The following is a 14,982-nucleotide window of genomic DNA, read 5'->3' as shown; positions in this document are numbered from 1 at the left end:
AAAGGAAATCAACCCTGAGTGCTCATTGGAAGGACAGATATTGAAGCTGAAGCTCAAATATTTTGGCCACCTAATGCGAAGAGACACCTCCCTGGAAAAGACCCTGATGCTGGGAAAGATTGAAGGCAAAAGGAGAAGGGGACAGCAGAGGATGAGATGGCTAGATAGCATCACCGATGCAATGAATATGGACTTGAGCACACTTTGGGAGAGAGCGCAGGACAGGAAGGCCTGGCGTGCTATGGAGTCACGAAGATTTGTACACGACTGAACGACTGAACAATAACAAAAGGCAGAGAAAGCTTTTTGGGTGGGTGGGATGATGGTGGTGGGAAGAGTATGAATTCAAAAGATTTGAGAAAGGTAAGGTCCAAAGGCTTAGTGGGATTATTTATGAAGGGTTCACATCGTTTAATAGCAAGCCTAATTTTGAGGACCAGGGGAAACGAAGACGAATCTCAGAAGATTCTCAAAATCCAAGGTAAGTTTAAACAAAAGAAGAAGAAACCCCCTTCAGGACCTTGAAATGGGGAAATACAGTAGTTCCAAGCTTCTTTAATTTAGGGAACTGTGTGAGCTATAGCACCAATTGAACAACTTGCCATTGCTTCTAGCTGAGAATGCTCTCTCTCATCTTACTGCCACACTTAAGGAAAAAAAACATGCTGGTCCACATAACTCCTCACAACGTTAGACACTGCCTGTCCAGGCAAACTCTGAAGAGAAGATGAAAGGATTTGCATCACTTTCCTGAACAAATCAAATCCTAAGGGTGAAAAAAACACAAGCTCAACTTATAAAGGTGACACGGTGACAGCTATGAATTACTAGTTTTGCTCATAGCTCTTCTTTAATTTGATGTGATAAATTAAACCATACAGAACACTGACATGCATTGTGAATGAATGTTCTTAAAGCTGGGTGGGGGTGGGGAGAACAGCTATTGCCAAGGGCTTATTTCTGAACTTTCAGTTAAATGCATCTGCTGAAACTTTTGTTTCATTAATTCATAGAAATGCATTCTATGATTTTTTTAAAAGGGCAACTAAATCATATGTAAAAGTAGAATTGCTAAGTAACAATGAATTTGGAAAGGGCACATTTGAATGGGTGGTGAATATTCCTGGTCGGGTTGAAGAATGAATTGTGCCTTTGAAGAAACTCTTTCAATTCCAAGATGACAAAACCTTTTGTCTTCAAGTATATGTCTCTTAAGGCTGTAATATGAGCAAATTTTAACTTTTAGTAAACAACTTTTTCTTTCTTTTTTTAAGAATTCACCTACATATTGGAGACAAGATTTTTTTTAATGCAATGTAAATACACTGGGAAGAGAAGCAAAACAATGATTTGCCTGTAAGACTAACTCCTATAGTTGCCGAAATAAGATGATCAACATGGTCTACAGCACAATCAGCACAGGATCTCTGTGTGCTGCAACAATTCCAAATTAACCTTTAATCTAGATATGCTAATTTAATCTAGATATTTTAAATCAGGATCACTGGGGGCGGGAGGGAAGAGTCTTTAACTTATCCTCGACCCCGCAGTGATCCCAATGCAGGGAAGATAGCTACTTCCCTGCTACTTTGCTCAGGATCACTGGAGGAGGAGATTAAACCACCTCCGTACATCCCCCCCACCAATGATCCTGATCTGGATTGCTGGGGAAAAGAGTTCTGCCCCCCTAGTGATTCCTGTGCAGGGAAGGGAACTATTTTCTGCTGCTATCACCCATGAGATCCAGAACCAGAATATTGGAGACTGGACCTGTGGCCTTCTGTATGCAAACAATGTGCTCTCCTACTGAACCATGGCCTTGCAAAACTAAGGCTGTGCTGTGTTCCATATTTGCTGTGAAAGTGGCACATTCAATACTGCAAATTTCTTTTTTTGCCTTTCTATATGTTCCATTCTTTTTTCTTTTTTTGCCTTTCTATATGTTCCATTGCACAACCATTAGGTGGCACTGTGGTATAGCAGAATTTCAAAATGCCCCAGGGTTTCATGCCATCTTTCACAGAAATACCAGACTTTCCTCATTAGAAAAACCCCCACACCAAATGCTATAATGGTTGCAAAGAATGGGAGAGGCCCTGGAGGATGACGACGTTGTGTAAAGAAACTGCAAACTACCATGAGTGAGGAATCACAAGTTCACAGTAAATGTCTCATGTAGAAAGTCTCAGTACCCTTTCAGACATAGCGTGGATACAGTGCTGATGTTGTTTACGAGCATCTGTGATGTCATCATGTCAGATGTAGCATTGTGAGGATGATACCATCAATACACTCATGTGGGTTGCTACAGCCAATAAGGATTAAATGGTAGGTAAGCTGTGGGAAAAGTAGCTGAGGATTATGGGTCAAAGAAGGAAAAGATAGAGCAGTATTGAACACTAGAACACTATTGAAACTATGCAAATGTGAGCAGTATCCAATGCTGCCCATACATCAGTGGGATCCACTGCTGGTGCAACAGGAAGCTTCCTAAGGGCTCATAGGGCTCACAGAAGGGAGCTCCACTGCCCTGTTCTGTCCATGAGCATTTTGGCTCATTTCTGGGGTTGCTTTAGGAAGTGCCAGATTCCTGTTGTGCCAGTGGTGGGTCCCGCTGTCACATAATCAGCAGAGGCACATGGGCAGTGTTGGATACAGCTCTACATTTGCAACAAGTGCTAAAAATCACCAAAAAAAGAGCACGCTTTTCAACAGTCATAAAACAAAGAACCACACTGTTCCTAGCTTCTGGCCTTGATGAAATTCAAATAGAATGTAATTGATAGGTTTATGCAAAACCTCAGTTCGTTAACTTAGTGAATAATGGCCTATAAAAGCCTCAGCTTTGCTTTTACAGGGCTTGTCAGGATAATGCAGAGCAGAATTATGCAGTGGGGTGCCTCAGGAAGCCGCTTACTCTAACAAGGGTTCTCCTATTCCAGGGCAGATTATTTCCATTGCATACATACCAGCAGTTTTCAAGTTTGGTCTGCAAAATCTGGACTTTTGGCTAGAATGCCTGGCAACTATTCATCTGAGCAACATCTCCATCCGTTTAGTTTTGATGACTAAGGACCAACCTACACATGACATGGGAAATCTAAAAGCAGGGTCTCCTGTGGGCTTTTTAATGTAAAGGAAAAAAAGCAGCCAGTTGTTGTTTCCATTGTGTCCCCCCACCACTGCCTTTTACCTGTAGACTTATCAGCTTACCTTTTCGTATGAGCTATGTAAGGTAATTGAAGGATACAGTGCTGACTTTCACTTCATCTTTGTATTATTATGTGGTCACACGAGTAGTTTTAGAATGAAAAAGCCTGAATAGAATGTTCAGGCTCCTTCATTCTAAAACCTGCACATTCTATTCATCACAACATCAAGATCATTTGTTCCATCAGTGGCAAATTTAGGCAGGTAAAATTTAACTTGTAATAACTCAGTCGCCATATTTTGGTGTGAGGTGAAGCCATGTGCTATGCGATGATCTACAAATTTAGAAATATTGCTATAGATATTTAAAAGTATCTTTCTTAGGCATTTACAGTCAGGGCCAGAAATATTGGAACAAGGATAACTTTTTTGGCAATTGGCCTCTGTACACCACCACATTGAAGTTGAAAGGAAACACACCCAGATGGGAGTGAAGTCAGGACTGTCAGCTGTAATTCAAGGGGTTTGACAAAAGTGGGGCACTAGCCATTCAGGAAGGACAGTCAGTGCCATACACACACACCCATCGTTGGTGGCTCACAAGTAACGAAACAAACCAACATCATCTCAAACTTAAGGATCGCCTTTAATACCTGGATGAAAATCCTTTGCAGTCAATGACTGCCTGAAGTCTAGAACCCATGGACATGACCAAATGCTGAGTTTCCTCCCTCGAGATGCTTTGTCAGGCCTTTCCTGCAGCTGCCTTCAGCTGCTGCTTGTTTGTGGGTCTTTCTGCCTTCAGTCTTGTCTTCATTAAGTGAAAAGCATGCTCTATTGGGTTGAGATCAGGTGACTGACCTGGCCATTGAAGAACATCCCACTTCTTTGCCTTGAGAAACTCTTGGGTAGCTTTTGCTGTATGTTTTGGGTCATTATCCATCTGCAATATGAAGCGGCGACCTATCAGTTTGGCAGCATTCGGCTGAATCTGAGCAGAAAGTATAGCCCTATACATGTCAGAATTCATCCTGCTGCTTTTATCAGCAGTCAGGTCATCAATAAACACCAGTGACCCAGCTCCATTGGCAGCCTTACATACCCATGCCATCACACTGCCTTCACCATGTTTGACAGATGATGTGGTATGCTTTGGATCATGAGCTGTTCCTTTCCTTCTCCATACTTTTCTCTTCCCATCATTCTGGTACAAGGTAATCTTGGTTTCATCAGTCCAAAGAATCTTATTCCAGAACTGGGCAGGCTTTTTTAGGTGTTTGCTGGCAAAGACTAATCTGGCCTGTCTGTTCTTGAGCATTACCAGTGGTTTGCACCTTGTTGTGAAGCCTCTGTATTTACATTCATAAAGCTGTCTCTTGACTGTAGATGTTGACAATGACATGCCTACCTCCGCAAGAGCGTTCTTGACCTGGCTAGATGTTGTGAAAGGGTTCCTCTTCACCATGAGCAGAATTCTGCAGGCATCCACTTTAGTTGTCTTCCATTGTCTTCCAGGCCTTTTGCTGTAGCTGAGCTTGCCAGTTAATTCCTTCTTTTCCAGGATATTCCAAACTGTTGTGTTGGCCACTCCCAATGTTTTTGCTATCTCTCTGATGGGGTTATTTTGTTTCCTTAGCCTAATGATGGCTTCCTTCACTCGCATGGACAACTCTGTGGACCTCATGTTGGGGGTTCCAGTGAACAGCTATCAAATGCAAATGTAACACTCAGAACCACCTCCAGGCCTTTTGTCTGCTTGATTGGTCATGGGGCACCCAGGAAACAGGCCACACCTGGCCATGCAGCTGCTTGTCAGCCATTCATTCCATTACTTATGAGCCACCAACAATGGGTGTGTGTGTCTGCCACTGGCTGTACTTCCTGAATTGTTAGTGCCCCACTTTTGTCAAACCCCTTGAATTACAGCTGACTGTCCTGACTTCACTCCCATCTGGGTGTGTTTCCTTTCAACTTCAATGTGGTGGTCTACAGAGGCCAACTGCCAAAATAGTTATCCTTGTTCCAATATTTCTGGCCCTGACTGTAGGTATCAAAGAACCTTCTGTTCAGGACACAGCCACAATTGACGATACAGAAACTGGTTCCAACAGGACACCAGCTCCTTCTGAAATCACAGCCTCTCAATCCCTATGGCTCAGGAGCCCGTGATACTCCCTTGGAAGCAGTGCCATTAATGATTACAACGTGATTTAAAGCATTGAAACACACACCAGACAACAGGAAATGGGAATACATGAAAGCCAATTTTACGTCTTACTGCAGATACTGTCTGCTCCGCTTGCATTTGCTATACCATTCTAAAACAGGAGAACAAATCTTAAGGCACAGAGAGAATCACCGCCCTGACCTTAAACAGCTGTTGCCTGCCTGCATTGTTAGTGCAGCATTGGTGTGATGCTGCTGTGGTGTTTCTCTAACAAGGCTGCAGCGTTGTCATATCCCATGCTGGCTATTAGGTAAAGTTCATTTTGCTGTCTAGTCAATCTGGCACTGCCATAGGGAAACCAATCTGGATGCTCTAGAAACTAGTTCCATCTGGAAGACTCTTGACCAGAGCAAGGTAGTGTGGAAATGATTCAAGGGGCTGGAGCAATGGGAGAAGGTTGAACAAGTAGAACCAAGTGGCGGGGCGGGGGACAAGACTGAATCCCTTACCTCTCTGCAAAGCTTTCCTTCACCTATCAAAGTGAGGGGATGTCCATGGCAAAGGAGTGGAGCCGAGACACAACCCCATGTGATGAATTTCACAGGCACTTGGCTAGTCATCCTACACTGCCAGTTTTCAATTTCTATCGCACTCCATTGGTTCCTATTTAGGAGTAGAGAATGAATTGGGCCTGCAAGGATGGAACACAGAGCTGCCCCCTGCAACATCCTTTCTCTTTCCATGTTGGGCTTGGAGTTCACTGAATCCAGTGTGGGTGGGTTTGGGTGTGGTGTTTTCATGCAGTTCACAAAGCCTGCTGGCCTGCCCTAAAAACTCCTTCTCCCTGCCCCTGATGGCTTTGGTATGCTCCAAGAAAGCATAAGTGGGGAGAAGGCCAAAATAGTGCCTGGAATTTCTGTCCTGTCCAATTTGGGCAGGAAGAAGGTGGCAGAGCAGAAGCAATGAAGAGTGTGTGTGTGGAGGGGGGGGGGAAAGGAGCTGGAGCAACAGAGAGCAGAAGGTGGTGGTGGGAGGCCCTCTCCTATTCTACACAACCACCCCCTTGTCAAAATAACACGTGCTTCTTTCTGTAGAAGCTAACATTTCAGTCCCTTGTTTTAAATTATAACTTACGCCGATGTGCATGCAAATAAGAATTACATATAACAGACACACAGTTGGTAAAGCCATTAAAATGAGGTCTCAAATAAAAAGCCCTCTGCTACAGCTTTTGTAACTAAGCACTTTATTACAAACATTCAAGTTCCAATCACTGTATTATGAGTTCTGTTGTTCTTTGTCCCAAGCTATATGTTTGTAATATAGAAATCACGCCTGTGCACCTCTGTTGCAGAGGGTGGGTATTCATAATTAAGTCCACCATTCTCATAAAATTTAAGACTATGGAAGATGTAGCTGTGTACACACACAATTGTTCCAAACGTTACCTACAAGCTCATAAAATGGAAAACTCAACAACTGAAATAAACACACACACACCCCCCCCCCAGTTTTCCACCTACGGGTTTATACTGTAACAATCCTATAATGCAAATTGACATTCTCAAGTACACTTGCCTTAAGCACGTGAATTCTAGGCATCTACAGGGTGGACTGATTTGTTGAGTTTATGGAAAATGGCAACGGTTTGCAATGGAAAGATGGCAGCGATCCAGTGTTGCTTCAGCGTCAGTCTTCCCGTCTTTTTGTAAAAGCCTTGAAAGCAGACTTATGTCCCCACAGTGGCTTGCCACCAAAGGTAACCCAGCAGGGCTGCCATCACGGGTGAAACCAGCTGGTCGGCTATACAAGGGTAGGTAGCAGGCTTTTGCTACCATTCGGGGGAAGTCAAGCTTTTACCCATCCACCGCCCATCCTTCTGGTGTCATCTCCAGGTTACACAAGGCAAGTGCTTTGGGATACAGAATCACTGGGGAGTGGGCAAGTGCAGGCTAAGCAAGCTAAGGAAGTTTTTTCCCCTATAATCCCTTCTTTGTCCCAGGAAAGGTTTTTTTCCCTCCTTGTAGTTGTTTTTAGGAAAGGAGATGCTGGTCTTTCTTTCTTTCTTTCTGCTTGGCAGGAACATGACCATCGTAAAGAAAGAAAGAAAAAAAAGAGGGGGGAGGTAAATTTTATCTCTTTGGTAGGAATCTTGTTATGAGGTTTCAGGGACAATTCAGGCAGGCTTCCAAAGCTTAATTTGCAGAGTTCCAGGCAAGAAAGCATATGGAATTCAAAAAGGTAATACCCTTTTGTAATCTACATCCACAGTCTTCTTTTGTTGACAGTCCTATATTCAATGTATGTAATAGAACAGAGCAGATTTCAAATGTATGTTCTGCCAATTCTCCTCTAAGTCCCACACGCTAAATAGCTGCTAGCAGAAACAAACCCCTATACTTGAGACCTGGCTGGATCTCAATGCCTTTCTATGAACAGAAGGAGCTCCTCCATTCTTGGAATGGAAAGTAGCTCAAGGAAGATACCTTTGAAGTGAAATAAAATGGAAAAGTAATTTCTTATACCAAAGTATTATGCTGTCAACATAATTAAGATTTTTTTTAGATCTTTTTAATAGTACATTAAAATGTATACAAATAAGACATCCAGAATAACCATGAATCACTAGGGCGTGGTGATAGCCAATAAATAAATATAAAGGAGAAAATGGCAACAACATCCTTGAACCATGAGGTAGCCAGAGTGTAGAAGACTCCATTCAGAGAGTAAATTGCTGCCATGTTCTTTGACTTCAACATTTGGGATTCCTCCGAACCCCGCAACATACAGAGGTTAGCAAACTAACATTTAGAAAAGTCCTGTACAAAAGTAACTCTATTTGCGTAAGAGAAGAACTCACTGGTACAACCTCGAGGATGGGATTATCTCTGTGATTACACTGTGCTGCGGGGAGGAGGGTGCTGCTGTGCACCTGATTCTCTGCTTTCCTGCTAAGCGGTCAGTCACACCTGTCAGCTTTAAATGAGAGGATGACCAACGGCTCTCAACTACCACTGACATCCATGACATCTTGTCATGTAGCACTAAGGTTTTTTCAGTGGTGGGGACCAACTGTCCAGGGTCTGTTAGGAGGGTGGGAAGGTGACATTATGGCCAGGGAGGATCTAGTCCCCGAGGCTAAAGAATTTCGCCATCCTTCCCTGATTGGATGAGGAACGGCTTATGCAAAACAGTACTGCACATTACTGGATTGAGCTTTGGCAGTGCTGATCATACTGCAAGGGAGAGGGATGGTGCTGCACTGTAGAAGACTGTTGTAAAATTGATCAGATATTTACAGAAGGGTGGCGGGGGGGATCCAGTATTCTGGTTTAATAAAAATGACAAACTCTCCTTGAACAGACTATTGGCTAGATGTTGTAAAGTTGTTGTATCTTGTAAAGTTTATCAGTGTAAGAGAGGACACCCATTGTGATAATTCTCCCCCACATCCACCTTATTTATTCATCTAGCATGAACAAGCTACAAGAAACAAACCTTAATAAAATGCAACCAGTTACTGGCTTGCACTTAGACCATTTGCTAGTGAGTTGCTTTTTGTCAGACCCAAATTAAACAGAATTGAGTTGAGGTTAATGCATAAAAACGCATGATCTGGATGCATTGTCCTCTGTAGTTCTTGAATCATCAGGTGAATAGTAAACAGCTCAAACATCTTCTTATTACTCCTGCAAAATATTTTCCAAGAATGTTATACAACGACAAAACATCAGTTTGATTACTCTATAGGAGTCTAACCATTTCAATTACATTTGAAATCCTCAAATTCTGATGAGCCCGTACAATTGTATGCATCAAGAGTATGCACCATATTTATTGTTGTTAACAAATATTTTATGGTGCTTTTTGTATGCTTTGCAGCTTTGGAAGATAAACTTGATATGAGAAAATAAGAAGTTCTGATGTGCTTTTTGGCCAGTGAGAACATCTTTTGCTGTCAATTTATTGAACCAAGCTTTAACAGGATGTCAGGGAAATTTTGTAGCAAATAATATTCATGAATGGGAGCAATGGAAGTGTTGATAGACTAGAAGTGAGATTATTTAGGGAGCCATTCAAGTTTACACCAACACCCAAAACAGTGTGGATAGACTTGATAAACTGAACTTTAATTCAGTTGAGGAACATATCCCCACAAATATTTAAAACATTTTAGTTTAAGGAAATTGACAGAAGACAGATCTTAACACATAGGAGGGTTATGTACACCACCTTGGGTTCCTCAAAGAGGAAAAAAAGGTGGGATATAATGTAATAAATAAATAAATGTTACAAATAAGTGTTAAGATATTAAGGAACTAATATTTGCTGAGTGGATGTCAGAAATCACATCCTCATCCACACTCAGCCTTGGAATACAAGGTCACCTAGAGATGCCTGAGCTTTGCTGCTTTCTTTGGCCAGTATCCAAAGACCGTTGTGCGTGAGAAGAAAGTGAAGCAGTGTGACACTGCCTCCACCCACCCCAACATGTTGTACTGCACATGGCTACAGAGGGTTCCTAGACCTCAGGAGAGGATTTTTGAGGGGAAAGATATGGGGCTGTAGTGGGGAGGGGGCCTGGAAAGCCTTGGTTCAGGGAGGGGGAATGTGAGGCCCTCCAGATGGTTGGACTGCAATTCCCATCCACTCGAGCCAGTGGTGAGGGATAATGGGCATTGCAGTCCAACAACCTCTGGAGGACCATGGGTTTTCCATTCCTGCCTTAGTTTGAACAGTTCTTGACCTCCTATCCCTTATAAAAGCAGGAAGATACTTGCTGGTAGGCTGGCAACAATTCCAATTTGGCATCCTTGAATGTACCTCAGATCGGTCTGTGCTGTCTTCGCTTGGCTCTGCCCTGTCTTACCTGGGCTGATGCCTAGTCCGTTTGCAGCCTCCATGCCTGCTTCCTATTAGCTTTCCCTCTGATTCTCCTATGCTACCAACATAGCTATGCTAACTTGCCCACTGACAATGGGCTGGAAAAGAAGATAAACAGGGAATCATCCTCATCCTCATCATCCTAGAAAATTCTTTGAAATGATAAAGTACTTACTTAATTTTTGAGAGCTTCTGCAGCAGAATGCTGAGTTTTTCCAGTATCTGAATATCTAATTTAGGGTTTCGAAGCAGCACTGAACAAGTACGGAAAAAGGCCTCGTTGCTACAAGCTTCCAGAAATCGATGCAAAACCCCTGTGATCAATAAAAAGAATGAGTAAAAAACAAAAACAAAATGCTTTTATGCAAGTTAATAGAACAACTTCCAATTTGGTGTTCAACAAACTATCAAACTAACACCCTAAATTCAGATTTTAGCACAAATGTTCCATCAGCAACCATGTGTGCTTATAGCTATAAAACAAAACACAGAAATACAAGCTAACCTATTGGAGGGGGTGGATGTGCTCCCTCACGAGGTTCTCCAAAGGTTCAGACGATTCCCTGATACCTAGCCACAAAGACAGCTTGGTAATAGCTGTGGAAAGGAATATTCTGGTTTCTGGCCAGTGTCATATGGTTGTTGAAGGTACACCTCTGATTATTTGCTTGGCATAATCAGGAAACATGATCCGAGTCTGGTCGTGTCCCTATGCAAATTTTCCTTCTAGTCCAGCAAAGGAAATCCGTACTACGGAAGTGTAAGAACTGGATTATGAACACTCTTGGCCAGTCTCCTAAATGTGCCAAGGTGCCTACTTTAGGGAAGACTCCACTTTTGTGCCAGCTATTCTGGCCCAAAGTCTTTATTTTCCTCCTGCAGAACTGACAATCTAGATGTGAAAGCTGTGGCAGGCTCCCCTACTACAGAAACCCTATTTAGTAATCCCGGCAGGAACCAGTTCCATTGTTATCTTGACTGCCAACAACTGTTTTAATACCAGTTATATCTTTGGCCATAGTTTGTACTAGTGTCAGGATCAAGCCCTCTTCTTCATTAGAGGGATGATCTGCCTTGGCGCTTGCCGCTGGAGCATGTTCCACCACCATCCACTTGCCTATCTGGAATTGGATGCTCAAACGGCAAAGGCCAAGGAAGCCACAAACGACTTCCCATGTGCGTGCCTCATACTGCTGGGGCAAGGGTTAGACTATGGATCGGCTGGTTTGAGCAGGTGCTCACCAGGCACACATCTCACTCCATCAGTATCAAATGCAACTTCGGTGCACTTCACTCAGGTCTCAAATCAGATTTGTGTGTGTGTAAATTTTATATACAAATTTGTGCACTTTCAACAACCTGGTTTTCCTAATGGCGGAAGATGTGGCTGTATTTTTCAACATAATGCTGTGTTAATGGGTGGTCGTTTGCCTTAACGATTCCAATGCCTGCCTCTCCCTGCCAGAAAACAAAAACATAAGAATGATCTAAATCTTTAGGATGTTTATTTTGACTACAGAATCCTGAAGCACATCAGTTGAAGTGGAAAGCAGTGTTAATTCTGCAGTTTCACAACTTTCTAAAGACAGTCCCACGTAGAGCACGTTACAATAGTCCAAACTGGAAGTCACCAAAGCTCAAACGATAGAGGCCTGTCTCAGTCTTTCGGCAGCAGGTATAACCAAAGTTCTCTGAGACACAGCTACCAACAGGGAATCCAGGGCCAACCCTAAACAAAAATGCTTTATGTAGTGATTTGCACAAAAAATCTGCATTTTCACAGAAACTAATTAGCTTTCTCCACGGCACATGCAGTGCTGTATTCCTCTGCTTTTGCAGAGCAAACGGGAACTGAAGCTGCAGTAGCTGGAGTGGGGGTGCAGAAATTAGTCATAGAATCATAGAACAGTAGGGTTGGTAGGGGCCTACAAGGCCATCGAGTCCAACCTGCTGCTCAGTGCAGGAATCCAAGTCAGAGCATCCCTGGCAGATGGCTGTCCAGCCTCATCTTGAATGCCTCCAGTGTGGGAGAGCCCACCACCTCCCTAGGGAATTGGTTTCACTGTCGTATTGCTCTAACAGTCACGAAGTTTCTCCTGATGTTCAGCTGGAATCTGGCTTCCTGTCACTTGAGCCCATTATTCTGTGTCCTGCATTCTGGGATGATCGAGAAGCGATCCTGGCCTTCCTCTCTGTGACAACCTTTCAAGTTAGGCATTCAAGATGAGGCTGGACAGCCATCTGCCAGGGATGCTCTGACTTGGATTCCTGCATTGAGCAGGGGGTTGGACTCGATGGTCTTGTAGGCCCCTTCCATCCTTACTATTCTATGATTCTAAGTACTTGAAGAGTGCTATCTTATCTCCCCTTGGTCTTCATTTCTCAAGGCTAAACATGCCCAGATCTTTCAGTCTCTCTTCATAGGGCTTTGTTTCCAGTCCCCTGATCATCTTCGTTGCCCTCCTCTGAACTCTCTCCAGCTTGTCTGCATCCTTCTTACAGTGCAGTGTCCAGAACTGGACACAGTACTCCAGATGAGGTCTAACCAGTGCTGAGTAGAGGGGAACTAGTACTTCCCGGGATTTGGAAGCTATGCTTCTATGAATGCAGCCCAAAAGAGCATTTGCCTTTTTTTGCAGCCACATCACATCGCTGCTCGTATTCAGCTTGGGATCTACAGCAATTCTGAGATCCTTCTCGCTTGTGGTGTTGTTAAGCCACGTATCCCCCATCTTGTAACCGTGCATTTGGTTTCTTTTTCCTAGGTGCAGAACTTGGCATTTATCCCTATTAAATGTCATTCTGTTGTTTTCTGCCCGGTGCTCCAGTCTATCCAGATCACTTTGAATTTTGTTTCTGTCTTCCAAAGTATTAGCTATCCCGCCCAATTTTGTGTCATCTGCAAATGTGATCAGCATTCCCTGCACCTCCTCCTCCAAGTCATTAATAACAATGTTGGAGAGCACTGGGCCCAGGACTGAGCCCTGTGGTACCCCGCTTGTTCCCTCTCCCCAGTTTGAACGTCATCAATTGCGTAGGTGCGGGGCAGCCAACGAGTGCAGCTTTGCTTCCCCTCCGCCCCATGTTCAACCAAGCACAATGGAGGACTTGCTTAGGAGTAGATGTTCGTGACAAACCCCACATACACACAGGCACATTTATGAGGCAGGCAGGCAGGCATGCAGGTGACGCCACCGCCCAGAGACTGAGCAGAATGAGCGGGAGCGCAAGAGCTGCTGAGAGCAGAGAGTGCGGAGCCGGCAAGGAGGGAGAGAGACGAGCATGTTGCCCTTGATGTAGACTAACTGCCCAATTAACAGGCTTCCGCCGCCCCCCCGGGCTCAATGAAGTGCTTCTGAGTGCACGTTCATGACAATCATCCGCCCTGGCATCCACCCGTTCTTAGCTATACAGCTTTGAATCAACTGGAGTCCACTGTTTCTGAGCTGTGGTCCTTCGTAGCTGGACAGTTTCAAGGCAGCAGGGCTGGCTGCCTTCCCCACTCCCACACATAATATCTAAAGTGAGAGGCAGAGACTGAGCCCACATTTGCAACAATGCAGTTTCCAAGCAGCAGGGCTGCTCCTACTCAACGGAATTGCAGGCAATGAGTTACTTCCGGGTAGACATGCGTACCCCTCTGCTCTCCCCACGCCCCCGCCCCACTTAACTTCCCCTTCAGCTAATCAGTGCCAAAGCCAGCTGAGGTCACACGGACTCCCACATTGCAGTGAAGCCGCTGTGATGGGAAAATCCGACACAAAATGAGTTTGGAAAAAAAATGGATTTAGAGCAAGAAACTCCGGGCTAGCTTGAGTGGTGTGCGTTATCTAACATGATCCATTTCGGGGTGGAGTAGAACTGAAGTAAAAGCCCCATGTAGATGTCCCCCCCCCTCCCGACTATTTCCAGACTAGAAACCTAATCATTACAGGGGAGTATGATCCTGTCCAGAAGGCATATTCATAGCCAACCAGTCTACCAAGCTCCACCAGCCTACTACCACCGACCATCTTTTTTTGGACTGAGCTTATGTTTATTCACCTTTATCCAGTCATCATTGAATGTGGGCCCAAATTCAGAGACTTTATTCAAATATAATAGCCCTTGAAAGCTCCCAGAGGGATGAAAAGCCGAGGCATGTGTTCAGACAGCTCAGTCCTGCCTCGTGTTACACAGAGCAGCACTGTATTGGTCGTATACTGAGCTCTGCTTCTCCTTCTCCTAACCCTTTAAAGCTAGAAGAGAAAGAGAATCCTATGTAATTGGAAAGAACACTACAAAGGCAGACAGGATGAGAAAGGAGGGGCTGGGTTTCCTTTAAAGAGATATTTCACGGCTTATCCTGCATAAGCTATAAATTATTTCTTCTTCTCTTAACTTCAAATGCCTCTCTTCAAGATAGCTTCACAACACTCCTTTAGAAGAATAAAGGATGTGATGGATTAACTTTTGTGGCACTGCCCTTACTGCCGCTGCAAAGTAAATACTATGCAGAAGTGGATCTAAGTAGAAACCATGCCCTAAACAGCCATCCCCAACCTGGCGCCCTCCAGATGTGTTTGGATGGCAACTCCCATCACACCCAGCCAGCATGCCCAATAAGCATGCTGGATGGAGATGACGGAAGATGTAGTCCACCATGTCAGATGCCACCAGGTTGAGGAAGGCTGCTCTAAACCCTCGCAAAGTCAAGACCAAAACCCAAGTCTTTGAAGAAATATCTGATTAAGAACATGCACATTCCCAGTTACACAGAAGTGATTAAGACGGATAAATCC

The 14,982-nt window shown here is 44.0% G+C and overlaps 1 protein-coding gene across 10 annotated transcripts in view; it reads right to left on the bottom strand.

Annotated features, from left to right (window-relative positions):
- Window positions 1–6,550: 6,550 nt before the first annotated feature.
- Window positions 6,551–14,982, bottom strand: part of CCDC138 (coiled-coil domain containing 138) — a 41,001-nt gene continuing 32,569 nt past the window's right edge. For all 10 annotated transcript variants that reach the window (XM_084844514.1, XM_084844518.1, XM_084844522.1 and 7 more), the window contains 2 exons: window positions 10,377–10,515; window positions 6,551–9,006 (listed from right to left, as the gene is read on the bottom strand). In XM_084844514.1, the coding sequence (XP_084700640.1) occupies window positions 8,835–9,006; window positions 10,377–10,515 (311 nt within the window). In that variant the 3' untranslated portion in view covers window positions 6,551–8,834. The remainder of the gene's footprint in view (window positions 9,007–10,376; window positions 10,516–14,982) is intronic.

The sequence above is a fragment of the Heloderma suspectum genome, chromosome 3 (assembly GCF_057233095.1).
Source record: "Heloderma suspectum isolate Gila_16-S chromosome 3, 16-S_ref, whole genome shotgun sequence".
Classification (NCBI taxonomy): domain Eukaryota; kingdom Metazoa; phylum Chordata; class Lepidosauria; order Squamata; family Helodermatidae; genus Heloderma; species Heloderma suspectum.
The sequence above is the reverse complement of the archived record's forward strand: the minus strand, read 5'-3'. Positions and strand labels throughout refer to the sequence as shown.